Genomic DNA, 26,449 nt, shown 5'->3' on the forward strand with positions numbered 1-26,449 from the left:
TGGAGACGGTGGTACCTCGTTGTAACTACGTGGGGTAGAGGGGAATGGGGGCTGCACGATGTACTACAGCGTATCGTACATGGAATGGCGACATGCAGGGCGATACTGTGTGATTGGTAGAACCTTTGGAGATTGGTGGTGGCTACTGCATACATTCATTGATTGGTACATACATCCACCACTTTGCACTTACACTGCTTGCATGGGCTGAAGAATGGAAAACTCTTCTGATTCGCCCAGATAGTTTCCTCTACCATCAAGGTGCTACGCAAGAGACAATTGATGATGACCCTTTATTGCTACTTTCGAACAACACTTGAACAGTCCAGTTAAGTCCGTCCCAGCACACGGGCAATACTTGCCTACTGTTGAATTATTGAATATCCAGACCCCCACAAGCCACGACGATTACTAGTCATACAATCATAGTAGCGTATGCGTGCCTTGTTATAGCACCGGCTTCTACCATGTACGTAATTTGTGCCCCCTCATCACCTAAAAAATTCGGGCGTCTCCGATTTCCTCTTTGGGCCGCGGGGCATTTTTGGGAACTCATCTTTTTTCCCCTCCTACCGTTCGACCCTCAGATAGAGTAGAATGAGGCGAACAAATAGACGAATTACTCAACAATATGGTCAAATCACACAATTCAAAACAATGAAATGTATCATCTTGTGCAGCTACAGCCTGATCGCCGCTATGAGTCAGGGTGTCTAGTCCTTATGATGGAGACGGCTGCTGAATAAAAGGAAAAAAGAACCGCGTTCGACCCATTTTCCTCTCCAAAGGGGTGCATAAACGCCGACATTCCCCACAGAAGGCAATGGATAGAGTTGGATACATAGATATGGAGATGGGAGGCCATGGATGGGGAAAATATGATCCAAGCTCCCCCCGTAGTGACGCGCCGTGGCTTGCTTTTGTGGCTACTGATAGTGTCGATATAGATATATAATAATGGCTGCCCTGCGTCACCTGTGTCGACCATCTCTCCTCTCCATCTCTCCATTCTTATCCTCCTCGACTCGTCTCAGCCACCGCGCAATTTCAAACTCCAACAACTTCTACCGAACGTTTAGCATTACTACCGCAAATATGTCTTCCGGACGAACTGTCACCCTCAACACCGGCGCCAAGATCCCCCAGATCGGCTACGGCACCTGGCAGGCCGCCCCTGGTGAGGTTGGCGCCGGTGTCTACGAGGCTCTCAAGATTGGTTACCGCCACCTCGATCTTGCCAAGGTCTACGCCAATCAGCGCGAGGTCGGCGAGGGCATTAAGAAGGCTCTGGCTGATGTCCCCGGCCTGAAGCGTGAGGACATCTTCATCACCTCCAAGCTGTGGAACAACTCCCACGCCCCCGCGGATGTTGCCCCCGCTCTGGACGAGACCCTTGAGGAGCTTGGCCTCGACTACCTCGACGTATGTTGGAAACTTAATAAATAAAAGAAGAACAAAAAAGAAACACAAATCCGCTAACTTGTACACTATAGCTCTACCTTATCCACTGGCCTGCTGCTTTCGCCGGTGGCAACGGTCTCTTCCCCAAGGACGCTGAGGGCAAGATCATCCTCAACAGGAATGTGTCCATCGTCCAGACCTGGAAGGCCATGACCGAGCTGCCCAAGACCAAGGCCCGCGCCGTCGGTGTCTCCAACTTCACCGTCAAGAACGTACGTGTCTTCCCAAGTTCCTGGATTCTAAAGATCAAACAACTAACATAACTCAATTACAGCTCGAGGCTATCATCGAGGCCACCGGCGTTGTCCCCGCCGCCAACCAGGTCGAGCGCCACCCTCGTCTTCCCGACTTCCCCCTGATCGAGTACTGCAAGGAGAAGGGCATCATCATCACCGCCTACTCTGCCTTTGGCAACAACACCGTCGGCCTTCCCTTGCTCGTCAACTCTGACGAGGTCAAGGCCGTCGCCGACAGCCTCGCCAAGAAGCAGGGCAAGACTGTCACTCCCGCCCAGGTCATCCTCGCCTGGTCCCAGATTGGCGGCCACACCGTCATCCCCAAGTCTGTCACCAAGGCTCGCATTGCCGAGAACTTCCAGGAGGTCGACCTGGACGAGGAGGCTATCGCTGCGCTGAACAAGCTGGGCGAGTCCCCTAAGCGCTTCAACATTCCCTTCAACTGTGAGTTCTCTTTCTTTCGTCAGATTGCAGTATCAGTGCTAACTTTTTTCTACAATAGACAACCCCACATGGAACATTGACATCTTCAACGTTCCGGAGGAGCAGGCTGCTGGCAACAAGGTCGTTGTCAACCTGTAAATTTGAAGAAAAGTTTTTGTACGTAGCGTTGAGATGAATACCCCTGCACATATGGCCTAAGAGCCTGATAGATTAAAAAAGTTATATAAAACAAATAGACTTGCATTGAGTTGCATCAAAAAAGCAAATCGTGGCATTACAAGAATCGCGTAGTTAACACTAAGGTAGGGGTTGCACAATCCTGACTGGGCTCACCTCATTTTCGCATGTAGAGATAATATCAATCTCTCCACTTTCCAAGCCGTTCCGTCAACCCGTAGCTAAGCTTTCATCGAGCAAAATTGAATTTAATGTTCCGACAGAACATCTTTACAATGGCTGTATGAAGTTTGCTTATGAATGGTCTGAAAGGATTGCTCGGGACTCCAAGCTAGCATCTACATCTGCATTGGCATTTGGTAGCACGAGAAATTTGCAGTTTGGTTTTGGCGTACTGCATGTAAGTTGCCATGCCTCTCCTGTGACCTTAATTAGCACCAAGCTCAATGTTATCATGTGCGTTTACATAGATAGACGTCGATTGGAATCACCTGAAATTGAGCTATCTCCATAACATGGATCTTATGGCATACGCATCTACATTATAAAACCATTGGAGAGCAAAGATTATGCAAGTAAGAAGACAAAGCCTCAAACCCAGGGCGGGTCATCGTCGTCCAAGGCCTCCAAGGCATCTAAAGCTGCCTGTACGTCGGGATCTCCTCCTTTTTCAGCGTAAGCCAGTGGATATGTTTCCCAGTCCTTGTGATCCCAAATAGGGCAATCTACCCATGGACCGTCAATCTCGGGCTGAAATTCGTCTCGTATCATACCGCTCTCTACGCACATCGCATCATATATACAATCCTCCTCTGGGAACAGCCTGGGCCCCTCCTCGTACAAAAACAAGTCTATTTCTCCTTCAAGCCAAATTGCTCGGCCATACAGTTCAGACTGGGGAGAAGTATCCAATCCAATCTTGACTTTAGGGCGAATGGCGGCATCCCTTGTACGCCAATCCAGAGTATCGCGCATCTCGTCCAGCAAGGCTTTATAATTACCCCCATCGTTTAAAAAAAACAAAAAGCTGAGCTCCACGGTCCGAATAGAGGCTGGCAGTGCAACCAGAAGAGACATGACATCATCTTGCCGCACAAGAAACTTTGATAATCCAAAGTGTCGGAGCTTTGGCCACCGCTCTATGGGGAAGATATCAAGAAGGGGGGTGAAGTGGTAAGTAAAACCAGTGCTATCCAGCCCGGTATTAAAATCCGGTTCGTCTCCCCAATCCGTCCTCAAATGAATGTGTTCTAAATCTTCCGATGCCTCTGCCAATGCACGTCGTATGCGCCTATTCCGAAACGACATCCAATCGACACTTGGCTGTCCGCCAGCGGTGAGAGCGAGATCAAAGCGGCGGAAACCAGGTCTGCGGAGAACAGCTGCGAGCTGGTCGTATTCTAGGCAGGGATTGTCGAAAAAGTGGCAGGTCAAACCTGTTGGCAGCTGATGGACGTCAATAACAAGATCCGTTACTGATGGCGCTTTGTTTTCTGCGAGGCAGCGAATGACTTGTCGAAAGCCTCGCCACTGCTCTTCGTCAGCCTTAGTCTCCCGTGGTTCGCATTTTAAATGATTGTAGGTGCCTGGCCACCCGCGAGGAATATTATAATTGAAGCCATATGGAAACGACCGAAGCATCGGTGTCCCGTACAGTGGGTTGAATGTTGTCCCATGGGCTGCCGGTGTCAAGGTGATTCGCTCCAGAGCCAGGAAGCGTTCTAGGCCGTATTCAAATGCTTTAATATCGCTGCCGTCTTCTAAAACCTCGTTTTGCCGGTCTGCATAATCGCAATAGAGAAGCCATGATTGAAATACAGGTATCTGAGCCTTTGCTTCCTCGTCTATGGCCTTTTCAAATGAAAATGGACAGCGTACATGCTTCGCCTCTCCATAATTCCAAGCAGATTCTCTTTACAAACCTCTCTATATAGACAAAGTACCTTACAGTACTCTAATTCATTCCCGCCACATCCAGAACGAGAGTTGCCGAACCGGGCTTCGTCCCAGATAATTTCTTTTACACCACGTTTGTAGACCTCATGATCCGCGATAGAGCGAAATACTGCAATGTCTATCGGATTTGCGCTAATAAACACCCTAGGGAGACGCAAAGATAGGTCTGAAAATAACTTACACACGAGCCTCAAATTTTTAATATCTTTACCCGTCAAATATGGAGGGATCTCATCTAAAAGCTCTTTGGGCAAATGCGTGAGTCCCATCGTAACGGACGCCGGGGAAAGTTGTAGGGCTAGTGCTAGGGAAATAAAGAGGATGAAAGAGTAGAGGGAAAAGAGAAAAGAAAAGCCTGTGAATCTGTGTATGTATTCAGTCCGTGCGGCGGCCATTCCATGCTATTAGCAGCGATAAGCTCGCAATAACAAAAAGAACCAACGCTTTCAGCCGGGTGACGACAGGAAGGATAATTTAAAGCCAATAAAAAAACAATACATCGAATAGCTTTACTATCATCAAGTTTATAATCCTAACCTTTAATAAGTTGTTATGTAAATATTCTGTTTATGCTGACCGGAACCTTGGGCCTTTCTGTGTAACTGTCTGTGCACATGAATTATCGGAACTTTGGTACGGAGTAAAAGCATTGACAATAATAAATTCTGTGCGGAATAATTGACTCAGTGTTGTTTGTTGGTTCGGGTTTTGTAGAGGCTACTTGCAGATAGCTACATCAGGTATCTGCGCATGCCTGCGTAGGCCACCTCGCCTCAGCTCGAAGCAAAGGCCACTCCTTGGATCCTCAGACTCGGTCTCCTACGCCGGCAGCACACTCTGCTACCAAAGAATGCTAGCCCCAAAGCACCCTGCTTCTAGTATCTTGCAGTACTTGTAGTAGCAAGAAGCTTACTATCAAACGGGTCTGCTTTACCTCTGTCTAATTGCAGCGGTGCATATGTTAGTCACTGCTTTGCATGAGGCCCAAGCGACTGCTTATTCAATCTTGAAAGTTATGCCCGCTATAAAAATGGTTGAGTCAACTAGAAGATGTGTCGCTTTGACTATGTTAGTACTCGTCCCAGACAGCTGGCCGAGCATCTATACGCCTGTTGTAAGACGCTTGAGCAGCAGTGTAGCGCTCCGTATCTGGCAAGACACAAATAATAGAACTTAAATAGCAATACTAGAAACATTCAAGTAGATACTCCTGTAGCTAGGTTGTATGAAATAAATACCATTTTCCCCCTCGTCGAATATAGCGAGTGGCTGTCGTACATACATTCTGCTAGTTACCCAAATAGGAAATAATCCAAAGATCACCAGATACAAGTCCACATTACATGCAACTAGATTTCCAACATGGGGCAACAAAAGCTGCCTGTACAGCCAATCCACAATATCTGAACAAAAAGCTTACTCAAAATCCACTTTTTCAACGCATACACACACAAAAACTTCTTGTATTCAGATCGGGTAACGATATTCGAGCAATGCTACTGACATTCTCAACGCACATGCCTAAAGCAGCAAAGTCCGCTTCGGGAAGCGTCAGAACTCTGAACTTTCAAGACGCGGCGATCGATCTAGTTAGCTGGGATGGGACGACTTTAAGCTTCTTTTCTTTTTTTCATTGATTAGATCAAACTTTTGTAATTCACAATGGCACTATGGACAATAAGCAGAAATAGTCACAGTAACGCGATGATATATATGTACTTTTGGCACTTTGTTCACAGTGGGCTTGCCTGAGTAGGCAAGACTTATTAAGATTTAATAGTCGTAGCACTTATAATCGCTTTAATTCAATGTTCTCATCTCCATCAAAACCCATTACATCCACCTCCTTTCACATCAGCTTTAATCCATCATCGTCAACCTAATAACCACCAACCATTAGCAAAACGCGTCCCAAATCCAACTGCCCACTGCTTCTTCTTCACAACACATGGAAAAAACACTCACCCTCTTAACGAGACTGGCAGAATCCAGTAGCAGACTTCGCATTAGCGCCATCAGCAAGCAGGCAGACCTGTCCAAAGGGGCAGGTCACGGTGACGTCGTTGACAGCTCCGCAGACCAGCTTTCCGTTCACGAGGGGAGCGGGAGAGGCAGCGGCAAGGCCAGCAAGAGCGGCGACAATAACGGTGAGGCTGGTGAACTGCATGTTTGCGGTATTATGTGAAATGTGTCGAGAAATCTCGGTAGTGACTGGTTTTTGTGTTTTCGTTTGTAAAACGCGAATTAGGTATTACAAAAAAGACGTCGTGTTGTAAAGGAACGGCGAAAACCACAATTGATTGCTTAAAGAGTGACTGGACTGGAGATAGTAACAGAAAGATTCCCTTCTCAAGCGCGTACAAATCCGGGGGATCAGCATATTTATTAAATTTCATTCCCCAGCTACTGGGTCGTATTCCCAACTGCCCATCAAGCCACTAAGCTCTAATCAATCCTCCTCGTAAAAAAAGGAGGGGACCAGACTACTGTAGCTAGTCAAGCTGGACATGCAAGCAAAAAAGGTACGGGACACCGACCATCCGCCTCGTATTCCTTTGATGAACAGACCAAGCCCTTGTCCTCATCGAACTCGGTCATCGCACTTCGTATAAGCTAATATGGATCATAGGTTGGGGCCCCCCTGGTCGGTAATTTCGGCTGTCCGAATTTGACCTGCGCTTTTGACGGCCCCGCCCCTTTTTTGCAGGGCGCCCCTGAATAGCCTCAGTCAGCAGCTCTAGCTTGTTACTGTGTATGGAAATGCCCGCTCGAGGCTGTATTGATGCCCAGCCAGTGATTCTGCGTTTTGATGCAATCGTCAGTCTTCAGCATTTATACTACTACTGTTTAGTAGTAGATGCATCAAAGGCACGATGTCGTATATCCATATTTGAACCCGCAAAGTTCCCATCGACAACCCTGAAACCACACTAGCAGATAAAGTTAGATTGCTCAAAGCCTCACTGGGGAATTCTGTGGGGACACCCGCATTGAGCTGTGATATGCCACCCGTATGATGGAATGATCAAATGCTACCCGACCAAACGTGCCATCGCTTCGTACTAGTAGCACAACCGCCTCTGATGATGAATTTGACATGTCGTCTAATACCCTTTCCATGTTGTACCGCTACCAGTACAAGTAAAATTATATGTCACACCGCCAGCTAGCCATTCATATATACACCTTCTTCTTCAATGCAGGAACCAAATGCAACGCAATGCCGTGCCATGCCAGATTTGTAGTAACCCCTACGCCAGACAATGAGAAAAGCCAGCCACATGAAAACAAAGTACCAGTCGTAACCGTTCCAAGATCGCCCCCATATTCATCAGCCGTGTCGTGACATTCGCTTGCTTCTTTTGTCGTTTAGCTAAGCAGCTCCTTGATATCCTCTATCCTCTGAAGCTTCTTTTCTTCATCGTTCATCATGCCCAAGGACGTCGCTCTGCGTACAATCAAATTAGTCCATGAAAACACACAAAATTCCAAGAGACATTCAACTTACATAAACTTCTTCCTCTCCTGAATCCTCAACATCCTCTCCTCCACACTCCCCTTCACGATAAACCGCTTCACCACCACCTCATCCTGCTGCCCCAGTCTGTGCACCCGATCAATCGCCTGCAACTCCACGGCATAGCTCCACCAGGGGTCCATCATAAAGACGCGCCCCGCGCTCGTCAGATTCAGTCCCACGCCGCCCGCCCGCAGGCTCATCAGCATCACCACAAAGCCTTTGCTGTCTGAGAACTCCTGCAGCACCGCTGCTCGGGCCTTTTGCGTCATGCTTCCGTCAAGTCGGAGAAACTTGATGTTGTTGCGATTGAGCGCGACTTCGATGAGTGACAGAAAAGACGTAAACTGTGAAAAGATGATGGACTTCATGTGAGGCCGTTCACGGCGTAGCGATCGAAGTTCTGTTAATAATGCGGCAACTTTGGCTGACGATGAATTGACGCCCAATCGTTGCAGGCTGATACGCGGTTTCGAAGTAAACGCGTCGCCTTCGTCGTGCCGCACGACTTCGAATAGATCACGCTGATTGATCGTTGCTCGGCAGTTGAAGCATCTCGGCACTTTGCCATGGTCCGTCTCATGCTTTATAAAGTCCATCAAGCACTTTTTGCACGCAGAGTGCCAGCATCCAGTAACAATCTGCTCATTCATTGGCTCGTCAAAGCACAGAGGGCATTCCTTTTCTGCTTCATTTCGAATCTCATCCAGAGCGTGTGCTCCATATGCCTGCCTATCGTTGGTCGCTTCATCCGTAATGGCAGTAAACTGTGTAATCAGCGATTCAAGGTCCATATCATCGCCTAACCCAGTAGCTGCATCGGCTGCGGCTCCAGCTTCTTCCTCATCGGCAACGATATCCTTGTTACGGACAAGAACAGGATGACAGCATGATTGACGGAGACGCATAATCTGAGCAAAAATTGTCGTGAATGCCTTGAGTACAGTACCCGCCTCTACGTTTTTGGCAAATGTGTTCTTTACTTTGTTAAAGATGTGGTCGTAAATATCTCGCTCCGTTTTGGATAATTCTACTTCCACCAGATCGATCTGTTTCGGGGGAAGCTGTACCAGGGGCTGGCCATCTGGCGTTTTCATATCCTTTGTTCTTCGCGTGACCAAGGGTTCTAGAACTGTCTGCACAACATCTAATGCGCGTACGAAGTCGCCTGATTCAAAAGGTACCGTGATGAATGTCTTCCAGAAGGAAAAGTTGTTCCACGGCTCAACTCCCAGGAAGCGCACCAAACTAAAGAGGTCCTCCAGTCTGTTGACAATCGGGGTACCAGTCAGCGCCCATCGATGATCGGCCGCAATCTCGTAACACGCTCTCGCGGTTTTAGAAGCTCGGTTTTTAATGTAATGGGCTTCGTCAAGAATCACTCGGAAGAATTTGAGTGAAAAGATGCCGGTATGGAACGACCTTTCGCCATTCTTTGCGACAACGCTGCCAAACTCTGATAGGACGACTCCGTAACTGGTAATGACAAGATCCGGTGCGTTGGAGCCACAGCATAAAGACTGCAGATTCAACGCCTTCTCAGTGCCATAGTAGAGCTGAATCTTCATGGTACCTGCTTTGGAGGCCTTCTCGGCTTCGCTGTGCCACTGCGACAGCAGAGACATCGGAGCAACTACAAGAGTAGTGCAGGGCGCATCCAATACGTTTGACGAGTTCTTACCAAGTCGCTGAAGCTGGTTCAATCCGTCTGTAGACGACAATCTGGCACGGTGTGAAGCCTCGGATCGATGCGAATGTATCAGACTGAGCATCTGAATGGTCTTTCCTAGACCCATTTCATCAGCAAGAATACCACCGAGACAGTGTTGCTCTTGGACAGGGAAATCCAGCGTCAGGTCGCCAGAGTAAGGGTTGACGTAGAACTTGGATTGGCCCTCTACAGAGGGGAGATCTTTGTCGTCGACATCCTTGACTGGCCATAAATATTCCTCCCACAACGGATGCATTGAGGGTTCTCTGTGGCTCCGCTCATCTCTCTCCTTGGCCAGCATCCAGTGTAGAGATTGCTTTTGATATGGTCGTAGTGACATGGCAAAAGTGCTTGCGGGCTCAGCTTCCGGCATGTTAAAGTCGAATGTCTGAGCCTTCTTATACAGCGCATCAAGCTGATCTTGCTCAAGCTCCTCTCCCTCTTCGGGCTCTTCAGATGGCGACGAATTTCCAGATTCCTTATTACTGTTTGTAATTGCTTTTTTCGAGTCTTTTTGTTTCTGCTCGTCCATCTCAGCAGCCTGAAGAAGCCCCTTTCGTCCACCCTTTGCTGCAGCATTTGCGGCAACCGGTTGTAGGTTAATTTCCTGAAAGAGCTTAACTAGAGCAACTTGTCTAAGTCGAAGTTCCTTCTCTTGCGCCGTCTCAATCTGCTGCTCAAACCATGTGGCTGAAGAATCGTTCGCTGGCTTAAAGCTTCGGTCAAAGAAGGCTGAGTTGAGTAGAGAGCATCTCAGCTGGAGGAAGATGGTATCGTTTGTTCGCACACGCTCGGGACAATACACGCATGTCCCTTCAAACCCACAAATCTTTTGGTCTATCAATGTCGACACCCAGTTCGCAGTATCCTTGGCGAGCCGTCCGATTTCTTGGCCGCTCTGGGTTGTAAATCGTACGACAACATCGACTCGTCTCGAAGCAGCGGTGTTCATCTTTACGGGAGTAGGAGGGGCACCGAGTCGGGGTTTCGTCTTTGGGGGCTGAGGAGGTTGTATCTTTTGCCGTTCAATCTTGACGATTTCGCCATGCTTCAGCAAGTTTGCTCCACTCCTTGTAGCCCATCCCTCGACACCGAATGCGCCAATGTATCTTGAGGTCGACATGGTTCGTCGGATGGGAATCGGCGAGGACTGAGTCGGGGCATCGGCCAATGCTGTCCTGCTGGAGCCAGGTGTGGCGGGAGTTGCTGCATGGGATGCTGGCTTTGATTTCATGAGTTTCTTGTAGGTGTCGTCAAAGTACATGTTGACAGCTCGTTCCAGATTGTTCCCGCAGTGTCGCTGAATGGTACTCAATATATCGGCAGAAACTTTACATCCAACAAAGCTTTCAAAGGTTTCTTGGTCAAAGGTCACCGATGAGGACTCGTGCTGAGGTGCGGGCTCTTCCCGCGCGGCTTGTCTAGAGGCAGCTGCATTTTCACGAAGCTGAGTGAAGGCATTTCGATCTTCTTGTTCAGTATTGATGCCTCTTTTCCTCTCCTGCTCCTCCCAGTCTCCAGAAGCTTCTTGTTTCGCTTTATTCTGTTCTATTCGAGTTTGCTCCTCGCGATCATCGTCGTCTTCATTCTTGAAGAACAAGCTTGGTTCTTGACTCGACCCGTACTCGTGCTTGGGGCTGCTAAAAGCCACTGGATCTGACGATGCCTCGTCCGGGTCCTTGAAGAATCTCCGCCTCTTCACCGGAGGCTCTTGCGAGGATCCCAGCTCCATCTTTGCGCCGGGACTCTCATCTGGAACACACGCAAAACCGAGAGCCGTGACTTTTCGCAGCGTTTCCCGCTAAACCCGCTGGGAGACGCGCCTAGAGCTTCTGACAAACGCGAACCGTGTAGAGAGGTCACATGACCGCGTCTCGTCGATCTTGACGTACCCAAGAGTTGCCCCATTTGTCCGACGGAGTAATAGACTGGCCAATCACAGCCCTTATATATCTGACAGCATAAGAGCTGCCACTCGCTGCCTTTTTTCTGTCGCAAAAGTGCCCGCTATGCAATGCGACTCTTTCTCGCCCGAGCCATCACCATGACGGGTGCGCCAATTGAGCCGTGATAAGCATCATCCCACGCTGCATGCATCGTCCCGGTATTCTAGGCAATGGCCTGAAAAGGCTCATCAGCGCTCCTCGGAGCCGTCGCAGCTTCGCGACTGTGACGGACGCTGACGTCGAATCAGCTCGGCGATACTGCTTGAAGCAGCTTCAGTATGGCATCAATTCACCCCCAAACCTTGCCGCCTTGACGCATTCTACTGCAGCTTCTTCTAACTACTTCTGCCTTGCTTCACAGGACAAGCGACTACGATGCTCATCTCATCCACCGCTTCATCCCGCCTCCCGTCCAGGACACTTATGCCGCCCTCCGCGCATTGAACCTCGAGCTCGTCCGCTTGCCCGAGCTGGTGTCTAATCCCACCATTGGAGTCATGCGCATGAAATTCTGGCAAGAATCCATCGATAAGACGTTCGCCGGACAGCCTCCCCGCGAGCCAATCTGCATCCTTCTCCACCAGGGACTGCAGCAGCTCGAGCAACGGGCCGGTAGCAGCTCGACCGCAAAGTCCATCAAATTCTGGGTCTCGCGTCTGATCCGCACCCGTGAGAGGCACATGGACAATCGGCCCTTCGCAACCCTGGCCAGCCTGGAGGACTATGCCGAGCACACGTACTCCACGATCATGTACGCGACTTTGGCATCCATGCCGCTGCGGTCAATGCATGTGGACCACCTGGCCAGTCATATCGGCAAGGCGTGCGGCATCGTCGCTGTGCTTCGGGGCATTCCCATACTCGCCGCCCCCGCGCAGCCCGTCAGATCGCCCTCTGGCTTTGAGGCCCCGAGCCGCAACCAGGCCATCCTTCTGCCGCTGGACATCATGGCCGAGGAGGGTGTCAAGGAGGAGGAGGTCTTCCGGCAAGGCCCCAACGCCCCCGGGCTGCAGGATGCCATCTTCAAGGTCGCCACCCGCGCCAATGACCATCTGATCACTGCGCGAGAGATGCTCAAGAGGTTAAAAGCGGGGCAGGATCCAGGCCACGAGTTTGAGCATCAGGGCGAGGGGGAGCACCAGTACTTTGAGGAGGAGACCGACACGGCTCGGGATATACGGCGTGGCTTCGGGACATTGTTAGAGGCTGTTCCCGCGGCACAATGGCTGCTGAACCTGGAAAAGGCCAACTTTGACCCGTTTGCCGTGAAGAGCAGCGGATGGAGGCTGCCGTGGGGTATATGGCAAGCTCTCTCTAAGGAGAGGATATAGCAGATATACAAAACATATATGTACAATACAATTTCAAAAAGAAAACACGATGCAACTCATAATAATACTCAATTACCATTATAGAGACTCTTATGTGAAACGCTACCTGTTTGAAAATATGTATTCTGTATTATGGCAATACTGCTTCGTATGATGCGATTACCTAACTCGCCTCGGAGGCAGATACGCCGTCATCCTTCACCACGGCAAAACCTCGGCGCAACAGCTATGATCAGATTTCAACCCATCCCGCAATCGCGATCGTAGAAAAAACCACACCATTCAGATCGTGGATGCTGTCGCAAAGATGCTCTACGAACTCATTGCCATTGTAAGAAGGGATTTCTCGCACGTTTAATCTACTCAACTTGCTAATCTGACATTTTTTCCACAGGTCCGGCCGGGCAGCCTCACCGAGGTAAAAGAGTACGTCTTCACCTCAACTCCAACCCACCAACCAACCAACATGCGCATTCACACAATCTCTATTCTCTCTCCCTTCCTCTCGATCCTCTAACTTACAATCACAAAACAGAATCGCCCAAACCGTCGGGTCCCTCGTCCTCAAGAATGGCGGTGTCATCCGCGGCCTCTCCAACTGGGGCGTCTTCTCCCTCCCCAAGCCAATCTCCATCCACCAGATGAAGCACACCCACGGCCACTACTTTGTCATGCGCTACGACTCCTCTACAAAAGTCCACCAGGACGTTCGATCCACGCTGCGCCTCGAGCCTCGTATGATCCGCGCCGCCCACGTCAAGCTCGGCGACGGCAAACTCGAGACGGTGTCGAGATTTGGGCCGCCTAAATGGAGGACTCAGGGCAGTGAGGCGTAAAAAAAGGAGAGTGCGGGGGGAGAACGGTGAAATGATTTGTTATTGGGTTTTTTTCAGCTCTCTTCTTTTTTTTGCTTTATAAACCGCATGGAGGCACGTTTTGGATGCAAGACAACTTAAAGAATCATGGGAACGGGAGTACATGCGCTAGCTGGGATCCAAAAATGGGATTAACGTCGTGTAAGATTATGATGATGTACCAAAAATGAAAAAGAGGCGTCGACAAGGGCTCAAAAGAACTACCGAATGCTTGGCATCAATGTGCAATACGCGAAAAGAAGCTGACGCTTCCAAACTACGCTGTACAAATTCTTGGTGCTCACAGGGAACGGTGTTGCCACATCATGAGACATTAGATGGTGGTTTCGACAAAGAAGGAATGTATAGGAATATGAAACATATAAGATCACACCTACGCCACTGTGTCTTTGACATGTAAAACACGAGTTAAAATTTGGTTTTTGTTCAATTGGCGCTTTAAGTCTATATCGTCACATAAAATTGTAAGCCAGGAGAGCTGAAAGTCAACGCCGTCAGTCTCATCTAGCATCTCTCTAAGATCATAGCCAGCCCTTTTTTCCTTCCAGACGAAAAAGCGGGTCTCGCTTTGGTTCATAATAAGGATGAAACCCCCCATGCCGTCCAAACGTATCGATAAATCTCTATCCCGGATAAGTGTGTTGTGTAAAATGGCTATCCTGATCCTTCAACTTCACTGGTCATCGACATCCATAGTCTCGGACTTCCCGATGCCCTTTTGCTTGCACCACTCGACGAAATCGTCAATGACGCTTGGCCATGCGCCGTCCTCGCTCCAGAATGATAGTGATTCGTCCTTGATGGTCTTCAGGGCGAACTCCAAGATCATGTTCCACATATCCCTGTTAACGGATCTGGTCCACTTCTCGCCCAAAAACGTCTTCCACAGCTCTAACCAGTCGTGTTTGCCTTTCCATGCCATACCAGGGGCCGAGAACAGCATGCTCCAGTAGATTAAAGCATTTTCCAGGCCCAGGGACTTTTGGTCCTTCTCGCGGCCAGCGACGAAGGCGTATTTGTAGACTTTCTTAAACAAAGCGCTATCTGATGACAGCTCGGATATAAGCTTCCTTACATGAGAAGCGTGCTCTTGATGCGACGTCCCGGCACTACCAATCGTAAGTATGCGGTTGTTTCAGGCTTTGAAATTCAAAGAAGAGGGAAAAAGACTTACCCGCTGGCCTTCCAGCCGTCGATAAATCCTGCTCTAGTGATTTCGCCCACACTCGGGGCTTGCACGAGCTCCAGGACGACAAAAAGTTCTGCATTTTCTAAGCTGACATTAAGTTGTTCACTTAGGTAGCCCATGGTAGACTCCAGCTCCAGCTTGTCCTTTTCATCATTTTCGTCATCTACGGGGAATGGTAAGCTTATGGGATAAACTTTATATGTAGCAGCAATAGGATTTTACCTCTTAGCGAATCAAATAGAGTATCTAATTTCGTATCCAATGGAGATGGGCCTTTCGGTTCATTGGCCGAATTCATATAAAATCTAAAATCAGTCCGTTAGCCACTGCTGCGGCGCAACCCGTGTATCTTGTGCAAAGACGATAAAGTTGAAGAAATGATGCAGCGCCATCACTTGATAGACGTTTGCGACAGTGGATTCGGTTCAATGCAGAATTTCTGTCTTGATGCTCGTCCCCTTTTCCCCAGTCATCCAGAGTAGAATATACCGTCCAGGTTGATCCTTGGCAGTGCCATCTGCGCCATGCTTCTCCCGCTTCTTCTTGGAAAGTAAGAGAGGGACTGCCTTTGCGACTTTGGACGGCAGATGTTGCTTGACGCCTTTCCAACCCAGCATCATTCTAGGCCCGATGCACGGGATGCATGCGTCCCTGAACTGCTGGGTCGTGGTCGTCTCGTCGTGGTCGTCGTTGTATAGGACGGAGCGCCGGCAGCCAGGACCTATGGGCGATATGCGCAAAGAGAACGAACAAGAAGTTCGATTATAGCAGTAGCCAGATAGACGAAAGAAACTAGTATTACAAGAGATGGGAGGATTTGACAAGACGTAAGGCGCAAATTAACGCAGTCAAGTGCGGTCGGATCGACTGGAGAAGCTCCCAAGGATCTGGGTATGCCAGGGAGCCGGGGAGTTTAGCAGAGATGCGTGTTCAAAAATGGATGATTGAGGCATCCGGAAGACGACAATGCTATACGATCTTGCAAGGTAGCATCTTGGCATGCCGTTGCTTTCTGACGTCTCTGTTTCAGTAGCATCGGCGGCGCTCGGCCATACTCTGGTGAGTGTCCGACAAGACGGGCGGGCTTCGCCTTAGTGGGACCCCCACAGTCAAATCCACACCGATAACAACACTGGAAGCCTGGCGATGCATCATCTCACAGCCAAATTGTCCGAGAAGCGCCGTGAGGAGTCTGATTCGAGGAATATCCGACGGACTGGATGGAAGGTGGGAGGGGGGCATATCGGGGAAAATTCCAGGCGGAGATTTGAGGCTCGTAAAGGGGGTTGAAGTTGAAAGAGGGTGACTTACGCATCAACAGCCTCATTGAGCTTGTAGCCGGTTGACTTGAGATACTACACACCACCAGCACGTTAGCGACCAAACTCACGGAACCAGAGCCACTCCATCGGGATGCACGTTTGCTTGCCGCGGCCGTAGCCTCACATCTCCAGCAGCTGCGGTCGAAGCCGAAACGGTCAGCCTCATGCCAGCCTCATGGCGCCGACCCAATTTTCTGCCCCGTCTGCGTGCCATGTCGTGAGCTATGGACCAGCAAGACCAGGGCCCGAGGAAATCCCCGTTGGGCTTTCGGCCAGGTTGCCGGCAGCGGCTACAGTAAGGATAAGGGAAAAGCAACGTTATCTCAACGTACCCGAGTCGCCTGACGTTCCGAGACCCCAGTCAGGGAAACGAACTGTGCAAGGAGGATCTTCTGTTGCGCCAGCGAAGGAGGAGGCATCGTTGCGAGAAGAGGAAGGTCGGCGGCCTTGGGATATGAGCCGAGTCACACGAGCGTCTTGCGCGCGGAGAAGAGGATGCGTCGCCGTAGCTTGTTGGATAAAGCACCGAGAAGCCCCCCGTAAGTTTGTATGCAGCCTCTGCCAGGTGCAGGAGACGAGAGCTGCCGTGGACTGTGTAGGAGGAGGGCGTCGATCGTTATCGGACGAGTCAGCGATGGCGTTTCGCTTCCCAGGCGTCGAGTCGAGGAGCGGCGGCTTGAATCAATCGGCGGATGAGCGGTTGTGCACGCACACGACGGATCGATGGCGGTGTTGGGGGGTGCGTCTCGTCGGTCTGTCTGTCGGCTGTGAGGTGCGAGATGCGAGATGTGCGTCCAGCAGAGGGCAGATCGTGGAACGCTTAGAGTGGCTGCAGCAGGAGAGAAGAGAGGTTGCTGAGGCTTTGCTTGTGTCTGGCAAAGAGTAGAAGATCGACTCACGCAAGGCTGCGATGGTGGGGTTCTGGGGTTGGGTAGGTATGAATGATGTGGATGCTGCGGGCTGGGCTTATACTAGAAGAAGTCGCTGCCGCATAATTACTGCAGTAGTCGTAGTAGCTGTAGTGGCGAGCGAGGCTTTCAATGTGGTGACAAGAGCGCTAATAACCTGCCGCTTGCGAGGATTCGATATCGATCGTTTGCCGCTTTGACTTGCTTGAATCTTGACAACTCACAGCAGTTATCAACTATTAACAATGGCAAGATAGAATCTGCTTCCTCAATCCATACATTGGCCATCAGTGCCTGATCTAGGCAGCTGCTAGCACTGCCACTTTGCGGATACCGGAACCTCCAAAGACTGCTGCTGGGCTGCAGGGCACAAGTTGTTGCGTTTTTCTTGCACTGAGTCTCTTGGCTTATACGATGCTTTACATGGATCGCATTCTGCACCAGTTTCCTTCTTCTCTCACTATTGCTGCAATTTTCACGATGCTTTGGCCATAAAGTTGTCTCAGGTGCCTTCACACTAACACATGTCTAAGATTCAAACACTGTAACAAAGCCGCTAAACGGCCCGCATCCCACTATAACGGCATAGGCTTTCAGCGCACCTTGCCGCTAAAGAATAGGCCATGGATGTCATCAATCAACGCGCTTTAGCAGTCTGTGTACAAGCACTGAGACGCGTCTCTTATCGTTTATCAGTAGACAGCATCCAAACATTGATTTTATAGGCACCTACATTATAGTGGCTGCATACCTACATATGCGCACTCCAGCTGCTTCAGGTCCAAAGCAGCAGCAGCAATAGCAGTAAGCTTCGTTGCTCATGCTTTAGATCATGGCCTCTCCTCATTTTTCAGAGGATGAAAACTACGGAGTAGATCCCTCCGTGCCGTTCAAGGGTGTCATTGTCTGCTGCACCGACATCCCGACTGATCAACGGGTTCGTTTCGATTCTCCATGCTATGTGCTCAAGCAAACATCTTCCACAAGTGCTAACGAACACTCGACTCTTCTTCGAACAGACGGATATTGCCCAAAAGGTTGCCGAACTCGGTGGCGTCCACAAATACGACCTCACACCAGACGTTACGCATCTCGTCGTCGGTGGCTACGACACCCCCAAGTATCGCCATGTTGCGCGCGAGCGAGTCGACATCAAGGCCATGGACGCCGGCTGGATCATTGCTGTTAGCGAGCTGTGGAAAAAAGACGAGGAAATCGACCTTGCCGCGTTGGAAAAGAGCTACCAATTGAAACCGTTGGAAACGTGCGGCGCCGAACCCTGGTCGGAAGAAGAAGAATCGCCGGCCGCAAGAGGATCTCTGCTGGTATGTCTGACGGGCTTTGGCGAGCAGAGAGATAAGATTGCAGAGACGGTTAAGCAGAATGGAGGTCGCTTCACCGGAGACCTGACTAGGAGATGCACGCATCTAATCGTCAAGAAGCCTGAAGGCAAAAAGTTTACGGCGGCCAAGTCGTGGGGTGTGCATACGGTCACCTTGGAATGGCTCAGCCAGAGCGTCGAGCGCGGCATGATTCTAGAAGAAGCCAAGTTTGATCCGCTGCTACCTGCGGAAGAGCAAGGCCTTGGCGCTTGGGTAAAGACAGATCCAAGAAGATCAACCCTAGGGAAGAGAGCAAGGTCAGCAGTCTTGAACGGCGGGCCGGAAGAGGGTATGAGGAAGCTGCGCAAGACTGCCAGCATGAAGCTGAGCTCGCAGAGAAACGACCTTTGGGGCGACATTCTAGGTAGATCTGCATCAAGAGAGTACTCATTTGCCCATGAGAACCCGATCAAAGAGCAAGCGCAAGCACAAGCACGGCCACCTGCACCAACGCCAACCTCTGAAGTTCCCACGCAGCCAGGCTATTCTCTCCAGGAGGACCAAGGCGTCTTTGCCAACTGCACCTTTTTCATCCATGGATTCCCGCCACAAAGAGCATCTATACTGGAACAGACAATTACCACTCTCGGCGGCAACATTACGAGGTCGCTACAATCTCCTGCTATGCTATCTGAGCCAGCAGACTCTGAACATTACCGATTCCTCATCGTCCCTCAAACCTCACAGCCCGATACCCATCCCACAGTACCAAACGAACACATTCACGTCATTACCGAATTTTACATTGAAAACTGTCTGCATAACAAGCGATTCTTTAGCCCCAACGAGCAGGTGCTCGGACGACCGTTCCCCCTTTTCCCCATCCCTGGCTTTTCAAGCATGGTCATATGTAGCGCTGCATTCACCGGAATAGAGCTCAACCAAGTCGCAAGAAGCGTAGCCCAGCTAGGAGGCAAGTATGAAGAGGAATTTCGACGGTCGACAAATGTGCTGGTGTGCAAGTCCCTCATGTCGATGCGCAGAGAGAAGCTGAAATGCGCGCTGGACTGGGGCGTACCCGTTGTCTCGGCAGACTGGCTTTGGGAATGCATCTCCAGCGCCGGTCTAGTCCCCATTGAAGACTTTATATACCCCGAGATTAAGAAACGTCGCGTAAAACGACGACAAGACCCTTTTGTTAACGAAGAAGACGAGCCCGCCCCAGTAAAAGAGGCTCCTCAACCTCGAAAAGAAAAGGCTGCACCTGCAGACGCAGAAGCAAAGCCCACAGCCCGGCCTGCCAAGCCTCCCATCGGCGCTGGCGTCGACACCTCAGCTTTTGACAATGACGCTCCTGAGAAAAGCCGTGTCAGACAACATACCCTCGAGTCGATTACCTCCGCAGATTTTATGACGGCACGAACACACCCCATGGAAAGTGTACCCGCAGCAGATACGCCTCCTCCCCTATCCGAGCTATCTCCCGCCGCACTCAACGTGTCACCAAAGCTACCCGCTGCCAAAATCAATGTCCCGCGCACCATATCTGCGCCGGCCAAGATGCCCGATGGCAATAGCAAAGACGAATCGATCCCTCCAGCACTCGATCCTCCTCCACCTCCACCATCAGCCCCTGAACCCTCAAAACCTTCTCCAGCCCCTGGATCAACAACCACCACAAAACAAGCACAAGAAGAACAAGAAGCCGAAAAGCAACGCCAGCTCGCCGCCGCCGAACTCCGCCAAGGCCTCACAACCGCCCTCTCCGACCTCATCCCCCTCCCCCCAAAATCCACCTCCCTCAACGACAACCACCACCCCAACCAGTCCGACGCCATCCGCCGCCGTCGCCAAAAGATTCTCGGCCGTGCCATAAGCAACGCCTCCAACGCCAGCAGCGCAACCAGCATCGACGCCGTCGTCCCTCGAGTTGCCGCCGCTGCGCTGCACGATGACGATGATGAGGAGCAGCAGCAGCAGGGACAGTCTCCGCCGGCGACGCAGCTCGAGTATCGCGATCCGGAGGCCATGGAGACAAAGGCCATGTTGATGAGTAGGATGACTGGTGCTGCTGAGGGGGGAGCGACGGAGGTGCGTGGACGGACGAGGTCTTCTAATAGAAGGAAGTGAGGGTGTATATACGTTGGTTGTGGGGGAGTATTTGAGCGTTCAATGTTGGTTTTGTATAATGACGGTGTAATTAACATTGGGAGTTTTAAGTTTTACGAAACTGGATAATGAATGAGATATAAAAAAAAAGTTAAAGCAGATATCAAATAAACGAGTTAATGAATAAGCTGTCTGTCATGAAATTGATAGCATTGATATACGTGTAACACACAGTTAGACATCACTTTATAGAGCAACAGTCAAGTAAAATAAGATAAATGCATAAACAGCCGTATTATATAATTCAAGCTCGTCCCCTAACCACAACAGCAACAGACATATATCCTGCTATATACAATATCCAGCCAATCCAGGCCAAACATCTCCTTTTCAAGGAAAATAATGAAAATAAAAGAAAAATAAAAGAACAGGCAACGACCGATTTTTCCCTCTGGGTATCTATCATTTCAACAAACAAAAGAAAAAAAAAATGCTTCGTCCAAAGTCTCGAGCTATTTTTGTTCAAAATCCGAAGAAAATAAACAACAAAAAAAAAAAAAAAAAAAAAAGGCCGCAATATACACAGTGACAGAAATAATAAAAAAAGAACAAGAAAGGAAAAAAAAAAAAAGGGCAAGACAGACAGCCGTTACAAAAATGAATGCATCAGTGCAGTGTTGCTTAGCCTTCCTTCGCCAAACGCCACGACAATATTCCACCTTCCACACCCAGAATGCAGATAAGGAAAAGAGAGCAAAGAATTTATTTTTTTTTTTTTTTTTCAAGCACAGCCATGGGCTATATCCGAGTCGATCGATATTCGGTGGTCGCACGGCCGTTTAATACGCAACGGGGAGTTTGGATGCAGAAGCTGGTCTCTTAATCTCCTCGCCCGCAAGCTCATCGTCTCTATCAGAGAGCTGTTCCGACTGCATCATTACCCAGCGATGCTCCAATTCCTCTCTGTAGCACATTACTGTTAGCACAAAGTATGCTTGATAAACGGAAAGACAAGAGAATACTCACTGAGACCCCTCAATCGTCCTCACCCCCATGCTCTCAAGCACTCTAATCAACCTCCTCAGCGTCCTCTCCCGCCTAAACAGTACAATGACATCTCCTCTCGGTCGTCCATCCCTCGACGGAAGCCGCGTGCTACGCTCCGACATCATGAAATGCGCCTTCATGACTCGTCGATTCCACACCACATCCAGCAAGTCATCGATCCGTATGTCAAAGTTGACTGGCTCCTTGAGCACGCCCCATCGCACGGGGTGACCCTCCTTGAGGACCTGGTGCTCCAGGGAGCGTCCCTCCTTTGTCCAGTGCAAGTACTGCGTAACTCGGGATGAGCTGGTGTAGAGGCGCGACTTGATCTGGTCGATGCGAAAGTCGTCCTTTGTCAGGGAAGCGCCGCTCCAGAGATCGGTGTCGGTGAAATCTGCAGTGTCGTCGACGAGGATGCGGTATGGCCGAATAGACGGGGATAGTGTCCTGGCACGCTTGCTGATGGGACCTCCCCCTGAAACCGGTGATTCGGGTGCCATCATGTTGTTTTCGTTGCCGCCGTCAGATGTCAGGTCTGTTGATGACCCATCGCGGTCGGCTGTCGTTCCATTGAAGGAATAGGTGCTCTTTCGCTTGGGTTGGGATAAATGGTGCGTATCGTTAGATGCGGCTGCGTGGCTACGGCGGCTTGCCTTGACGCCCGAAGGCCTGCCAATGTTTTTGAATCCAGACTTGGCTCGCAGTACAGCCAGTTTGGGATCATTGTAAAAGTTGTGAATAATTCTCGACACATTAAACGCCGCGCCCTGCTCGAGCCACAGCTCATGCAGACGCTGGCGCATCCACTCCAGGGGATGAATATCGAGCCCGTATTTGCCCAACTCGCTCAATGTCTCGCACAGTCGGAAGAGAGTGTCGTAGGAAGTGATGCTACCCTTTCCAGACGTGGTATACTTTTTGCTCAGGAGCTGGTAAGGGCTGATTTCGCCCTCGTCCAAGAACTCGAGAATCTTCAAGCCACGGTTCACCTGTCGCCCCAGCTGGAATCTCGTAGAGGCCTTGTCTACGCCCTTGTCCTTGGACTGCATGGCCTGCTGGTGCTTCTCCCGCCACTGGTTCAGCGGGGGTTCAATCAAGCTCTTGATATCAGGCCACTTGGGATCCCAATAAGGATGGCTTGGGTCAATCTTTTCCAGGGGCACACCCTCGATGATTTCTGGATAAGTGTATTCTCGGCCGTTGTGTTTCAGAACAAGCGTTTCGCGGGTGATCTTGGGGAGATCCGGGTGGTCTGCAGAGTCTGAGGGCTGAGGCGAAAACTCGACAGAGCGTGGCGTGGGGCTGTTGAGATCCTGAGACGAAGGGCGACTTGGAATATTGGCTGGTGTGAATCCCGAGCTGAAAGTGTACGCTCGAGTTGGCTCATGGCGGTGCTCTCTAGACGCCGACAGCTGGTGATGCTGATGCTCAGACTGGTAAATAGGTGGTCGGCTGGTAGGCAGTACCCGTCTCTCTGAGACTACGGGCTTGGGCTCGTCAGTTTGCTGAAAGGGCTTGGAATTAGCCAATTCAGTTGACTGTATGGCATGTTGAGCAAATCCAGCCGCTGCGGCGAGTGCTTCTTGGGCAGCCTGCTCCTTTCTAACCTGGAGATTCTGCAGATTCTGCTGTGCCAACTCCAGCTCGCGTCTCTCATCACGCTGATCCCGGACCGGCTCTTTCTTCTCTTCGGCCTCCTTTCTAGATTCTTCTTGTGCAGATCCTCGTCGCGACGTCTCAGAGGCAATCTCTGCCTTGGTTTCAGTTGGTGATAGTATTACCGACGCATTTCGTGGGGAACTCGCTGGAACTCCATTTGCTTCGATGGCCTCCCTAATGCCAAGCCCTTCTCCATTGGATGTATCGGCCGAAGCCTCGTCTTGGGGAATGCTTCGAGGAGAAACCTCTCTGTCCGCGGCCGGTGAATCGCCTGAGCCTCGGGGTTTGCGCAGAGCCGCACCGTGGCAGCCCTGGCGATTCCATTCACAGTTGCCGCATTTCTGGAAAAGAGGTCCGCCAATGATGATGCAGTCGTCAAAGGCGCCTTGGTTCTTGTCGCAAGAGATACATCGCTGTTCTTGAACCTCGCCAATGGCCTGAATCATGCAAGACAGCCACTTGACGCCTTTGGCTTCGGTGTGCTCGTAAATGCCGGCGAGGTGGTCGGGGGTAAACTTGCGGCCGCGTCGAATCTTGACTGGACGCTTGATGGGCAGGCCGAGGATAGCTTTAACCCACTGATTCCACGGCTCTGTCTTGTTGATGGGTCCAATAACTCGTCCGTCTGCGTCGACAAGATCAACAATGGGCTCGATTGGCTCCTGGAGAATGCCCTTGAAAGAGGCAAGAGACGGTGTCATTGGTGTGATGGCGGTCTTGGCCGCCACCTGTCTTGTGACAATGGCCGGCAGCGACATTGCTTGTGAACCCTGCTCATTCCAATACTCTACTCCTTCCATCTCGGTGGCTTCGCCATCAGCCAAGTTTCTGGAGGTATCGATGGCCTTTTTGCTAATGAGGTCTCCTGCAGTACCGTTGCCAGCAGCCTGAGCCTTGGCGGCAACCTCTCGTTTCTCTTGAAACCAGCGAATCATGGTCTCGGTGACTTTTTCTCTCTGTTGTAACCAGTCATGTTCGTCATGTCGGTAATTCCGCTCAATGGCGAGTATCCTGTCGGTTTTTCCGTCGCAATCGGTAATAACCTGGGCCAACTCCTTGTCGACCTGGCTCAGCTCCAGTGCCAGTCTCTCGCGGAGCTTGCTAAGCTGATTGCGCTTTCCATCCAGCGTGCCCAGTTCGACTTTGGCCTCTGTCAGGGCCAGTTGGTACTTGCGCTCGGCTTCGGAATGCTGACTTTCCTGCTTGGTGTTGAAATCTCTCCAGAATTTGCCTTCGGCCTCGTCCCAGACGAACTGATGTTCGTGGGGAGGGAGATCCTCCCATGTGGCCGCCTCTTCCATTTTGGTTGCTTCTTTTGTTTTAGTTTCTCTTCAGTTTCTCTCTCTGGTGAATCTGGTTGTCGAGTTGCTTGTTTCGGATATGTCGGGCGTAAGCGCTGTTGAGAGTAAGTGCGAGGGCAGAGTGTATGATATTACAATACAAAAAGAGCAAGTAAATAATCAAATTCGTTTCTTTTCTTTTCCTTTGTTGTCCGTTTGTTTCGAAATGGAAGAGTCGATATTGGCGGCAATGTGGCCAGGAAGTTGAAAGTTGTAATTACGCGTATCGAGTCTACGGCAATAGATGTCTTGATCTTGTCGTCTTAATCCCCCAATGGTATCCACGAGACTCAACCATAGTCCCATGCAAATGTCGAGAACAGAAAATGGCAATCCGGCGGTATGGCGGTAGTAGCTCCAAGGGTTGTTCCTCCTTTCTCTTGTGGCTCTTTCAGGTGTATCAGACCATTTAATTAGTGGAAAAGGTTTTATGAAAAAGTAAAGGATAGGCGCAGGTCCAATTGCTGGTGGCACCGAAAAGAAGAATTATATGCAAGCAAAGCAGAAGAGGGTGCTATTGGCCTGTGGCGATATGATTAGGTTGTCCAGGTTGATTAGGTTGAGCTTGTCTAGTTAATGTGACTGAAATAGGCGAGAATAGCGAGGACTGGATTCCAGAAACTACGGCCAATCACCATGGTTAGTCACCACGCAATGAAAGGGTGGGAAAAGAAGAATAGAAGAACAAGAGACAGAAGTGGTTGCTCGGAGCTGGAGATGGTGGGCGTATATATGAATATCAAAGGGACGTGCGAGTACAAGCCGAGCCCACTCCAGGATTCTCCATACTTGTGGAGAGACACAGTAAGGTAAGCCGGCGTGATACACGCCCAGGCACTAGGCAAAAGCGAGATGGTTGTGCTAACACTAGAATATGTCTGCGAAGTGGACAAGGAGTGGCCATGCTGGACAAGGAATAAGACGCCTGCCTGGCTGCGGCTGCTGCGGTAATGCAGCGGCCATCCATATACAGTACCGAGATGGTAGCCGGCCATGAGACTGACAGGATTGACAGGATTGACGAAACCATGCCAGGCAGGGACTCGTTGGTCTTGTTTAATTTTTCCAGGGGGGCTATGGAGTGACAAGACAAGAGAAGAGAAACGAGAAAAGAGGGACGAGAAACAGCGAATCCTAGGCGCGGCTCTGGACGCCGGCAATGCACGAGATGAAGCCTTTGCTCGACGATAGCAGCCGCATCGAGAAGGGACCCCATGGCAGATTGACAAAAAGAGCAATGGGCATTGACTAACCTGGTTGGTAATACCTCGATCCGTATTACAATGGTATTACTGATCACAGTCAATTTGAACCGTGTTTGCAACTCTGACCGGTGGAAAATATTCCGGCAGCGTATACAACGGAGGAAAGGGAAAACTCCACAGTGGAAAAAAGGCTGGCTGGGAGGTTATATATCGCCGCCAGCGTCTGGGAGTCTATCCGCAACCTATTTTCTATCCCCGGTGAGCGGCAGTACTGGCCACAGCGATGACAGCTCAGGATACGTAAGCGTCGTAAAGGGAGGGCCGGTAGAAAGTGGGAAAGTGGCCAGCGCCGTTTGAGGCTGTAAGGGGAAAACCAGGCGAACCAAGAAAAAAATAAAAAAGGATGTGAGGGCAGGGAGGGCGTGTAGGATGAAGCATCAGATAAGAGATGTTTTTGGGGGAGGGGTGGGTTTGGACAAGGGGAGGGGTGCGGTATATGGGGAGGAGGACGAGAGGCAGAGCAAAGTGAAGAGAAGGAAAATGCGAAGGAAGACGAGGGAAGACAAGTGGGAAAAAGAAGTGGGAAGGGCGAGGAATTACGCAGCTGGGAAAATGGAGGAGAGGATGGAGGAGAAGAAGAGCGTGGAAGCCGGAGAAAGATGGACGAGAGAGGAGAAGAAGAGAGAGGAAGAGA

At 50.4% G+C, this 26,449-nt stretch overlaps 7 protein-coding genes across 7 annotated transcripts; 3 read left to right on the forward strand and 4 right to left on the reverse strand.

The window, feature by feature from the left end:
* The first annotated feature begins 280 nt into the window (after positions 1 to 280).
* Positions 281 to 2,402, forward strand: GGI43DRAFT_412277 (NADP-dependent oxidoreductase domain-containing protein). The gene is made up of 4 exons (XM_083206827.1): positions 281 to 1,422; positions 1,494 to 1,673; positions 1,736 to 2,141; positions 2,200 to 2,402. Exons 1-4 carry the CDS (start codon positions 958 to 960, stop codon positions 2,277 to 2,279), a joined length of 1,131 nt encoding a protein of 376 aa, XP_083057896.1. The 5' UTR covers positions 281 to 957; the 3' UTR covers positions 2,280 to 2,402.
* A 507-nt stretch (positions 2,403 to 2,909) lies between these two features.
* On the reverse strand, positions 2,910 to 4,543 carry GGI43DRAFT_424681 (uncharacterized protein; the record flags this gene model as incomplete). The annotated part of the gene is made up of 2 exons (XM_083208409.1): positions 2,910 to 4,169; positions 4,241 to 4,543. 2 exons carry the CDS (start codon positions 4,541 to 4,543, stop codon positions 2,910 to 2,912), a joined length of 1,563 nt encoding a protein of 520 aa, XP_083057897.1.
* A 3,088-nt stretch (positions 4,544 to 7,631) lies between these two features.
* On the reverse strand, positions 7,632 to 11,456 carry GGI43DRAFT_133286 (DNA helicase RAD5 domain-containing protein). The gene is made up of 2 exons (XM_083199202.1): positions 7,783 to 11,456; positions 7,632 to 7,722 (listed from the first exon to the last, which is right to left on the reverse strand). The coding sequence occupies exons 1-2, from the start codon at positions 11,232 to 11,234 to the stop codon at positions 7,644 to 7,646; spliced, it is 3,531 nt and encodes a 1,176-aa protein (XP_083057898.1). The 5' UTR covers positions 11,235 to 11,456; the 3' UTR covers positions 7,632 to 7,643.
* Positions 11,457 to 11,593: 137 nt separating this feature from the next.
* GGI43DRAFT_424683 (mitochondrial 37S ribosomal bS6m domain-containing protein) lies at positions 11,594 to 13,615 on the forward strand (the record flags this gene model as incomplete). Its single annotated transcript, XM_083208410.1, has 3 exons — positions 11,594 to 11,724; positions 11,810 to 12,739; positions 13,315 to 13,615. The coding sequence occupies 3 exons, from the start codon at positions 11,594 to 11,596 to the stop codon at positions 13,613 to 13,615; spliced, it is 1,362 nt and encodes a 453-aa protein (XP_083057899.1).
* Positions 13,616 to 14,190: 575 nt separating this feature from the next.
* GGI43DRAFT_133316 (NEDD8 ligase DCN1) lies at positions 14,191 to 16,829 on the reverse strand. The gene is made up of 5 exons (XM_083199204.1): positions 16,498 to 16,829; positions 16,155 to 16,198; positions 15,066 to 15,148; positions 14,829 to 15,006; positions 14,191 to 14,763 (listed from the first exon to the last, which is right to left on the reverse strand). The coding sequence occupies exons 1-5, from the start codon at positions 16,582 to 16,584 to the stop codon at positions 14,328 to 14,330; spliced, it is 828 nt and encodes a 275-aa protein (XP_083057900.1). The 5' UTR covers positions 16,585 to 16,829; the 3' UTR covers positions 14,191 to 14,327.
* Positions 16,830 to 17,478: 649 nt separating this feature from the next.
* GGI43DRAFT_133304 (protein kinase activating protein DPB11) lies at positions 17,479 to 20,777 on the forward strand. The gene is made up of 2 exons (XM_083199203.1): positions 17,479 to 18,010; positions 18,093 to 20,777. Exons 1-2 carry the CDS (start codon positions 17,906 to 17,908, stop codon positions 20,523 to 20,525), a joined length of 2,538 nt encoding a protein of 845 aa, XP_083057901.1. The 5' UTR covers positions 17,479 to 17,905; the 3' UTR covers positions 20,526 to 20,777.
* A 417-nt stretch (positions 20,778 to 21,194) lies between these two features.
* Positions 21,195 to 24,590, reverse strand: GGI43DRAFT_133418 (uncharacterized protein). Its single transcript, XM_083199205.1, has 2 exons — positions 21,531 to 24,590; positions 21,195 to 21,467 (listed from the first exon to the last, which is right to left on the reverse strand). Exons 1-2 carry the CDS (start codon positions 24,509 to 24,511, stop codon positions 21,344 to 21,346), a joined length of 3,105 nt encoding a protein of 1,034 aa, XP_083057902.1. The 5' UTR covers positions 24,512 to 24,590; the 3' UTR covers positions 21,195 to 21,343.
* Between the last annotated feature and the right edge of the window lie 1,859 nt (positions 24,591 to 26,449).

The sequence above is a fragment of the Trichoderma evansii genome (genome assembly GCF_050947405.1).
Source record: "Trichoderma evansii strain SZMC 28006 chromosome Unknown GGI43scaffold_19, whole genome shotgun sequence".
In the NCBI taxonomy this organism is placed as follows: domain Eukaryota; kingdom Fungi; phylum Ascomycota; class Sordariomycetes; order Hypocreales; family Hypocreaceae; genus Trichoderma; species Trichoderma evansii.

Coding starts and splice junctions, on each gene's coding strand:
- GGI43DRAFT_412277 (XM_083206827.1), top strand. CDS start 958: ATGGCTGCCCTGCGTCACCTGTGTCGACCATCTCTCCTCTCCATCTCT. Junction 1,423..1,493: donor TTGGCCTCGACTACCTCGAC/GTATGTTGGAAA, acceptor TGTACACTATAG/CTCTACCTTATCCACTGGCC. Junction 2,142..2,199: donor CTTCAACATTCCCTTCAACT/GTGAGTTCTCTT, acceptor TTTCTACAATAG/ACAACCCCACATGGAACATT.
- GGI43DRAFT_133286 (XM_083199202.1), bottom strand. CDS start 11,234: ATGGAGCTGGGATCCTCGCAAGAGCCTCCGGTGAAGAGGCGGAGATTC. Junction 7,723..7,782: donor CAGGAGAGGAAGAAGTTTAT/GTAAGTTGAATG, acceptor GATTGTACGCAG/AGCGACGTCCTTGGGCATGA.
- GGI43DRAFT_133316 (XM_083199204.1), bottom strand. CDS start 16,584: ATGCCTCCTCCTTCGCTGGCGCAACAGAAGATCCTCCTTGCACAGTTC. Junction 16,199..16,497: donor CGGAACGTCAGGCGACTCGG/GTACGTTGAGAT, acceptor GGTGGTGTGTAG/TATCTCAAGTCAACCGGCTA. Junction 15,007..15,065: donor TCTATTTGATTCGCTAAGAG/GTAAAATCCTAT, acceptor CATTCCCCGTAG/ATGACGAAAATGATGAAAAG.
- GGI43DRAFT_133304 (XM_083199203.1), top strand. CDS start 17,906: ATGGCCTCTCCTCATTTTTCAGAGGATGAAAACTACGGAGTAGATCCC. Junction 18,011..18,092: donor ACATCCCGACTGATCAACGG/GTTCGTTTCGAT, acceptor TTCTTCGAACAG/ACGGATATTGCCCAAAAGGT.
- GGI43DRAFT_133418 (XM_083199205.1), bottom strand. CDS start 24,511: ATGGAAGAGGCGGCCACATGGGAGGATCTCCCTCCCCACGAACATCAG. Junction 21,468..21,530: donor AGGACGATTGAGGGGTCTCA/GTGAGTATTCTC, acceptor AATGTGCTACAG/AGAGGAATTGGAGCATCGCT.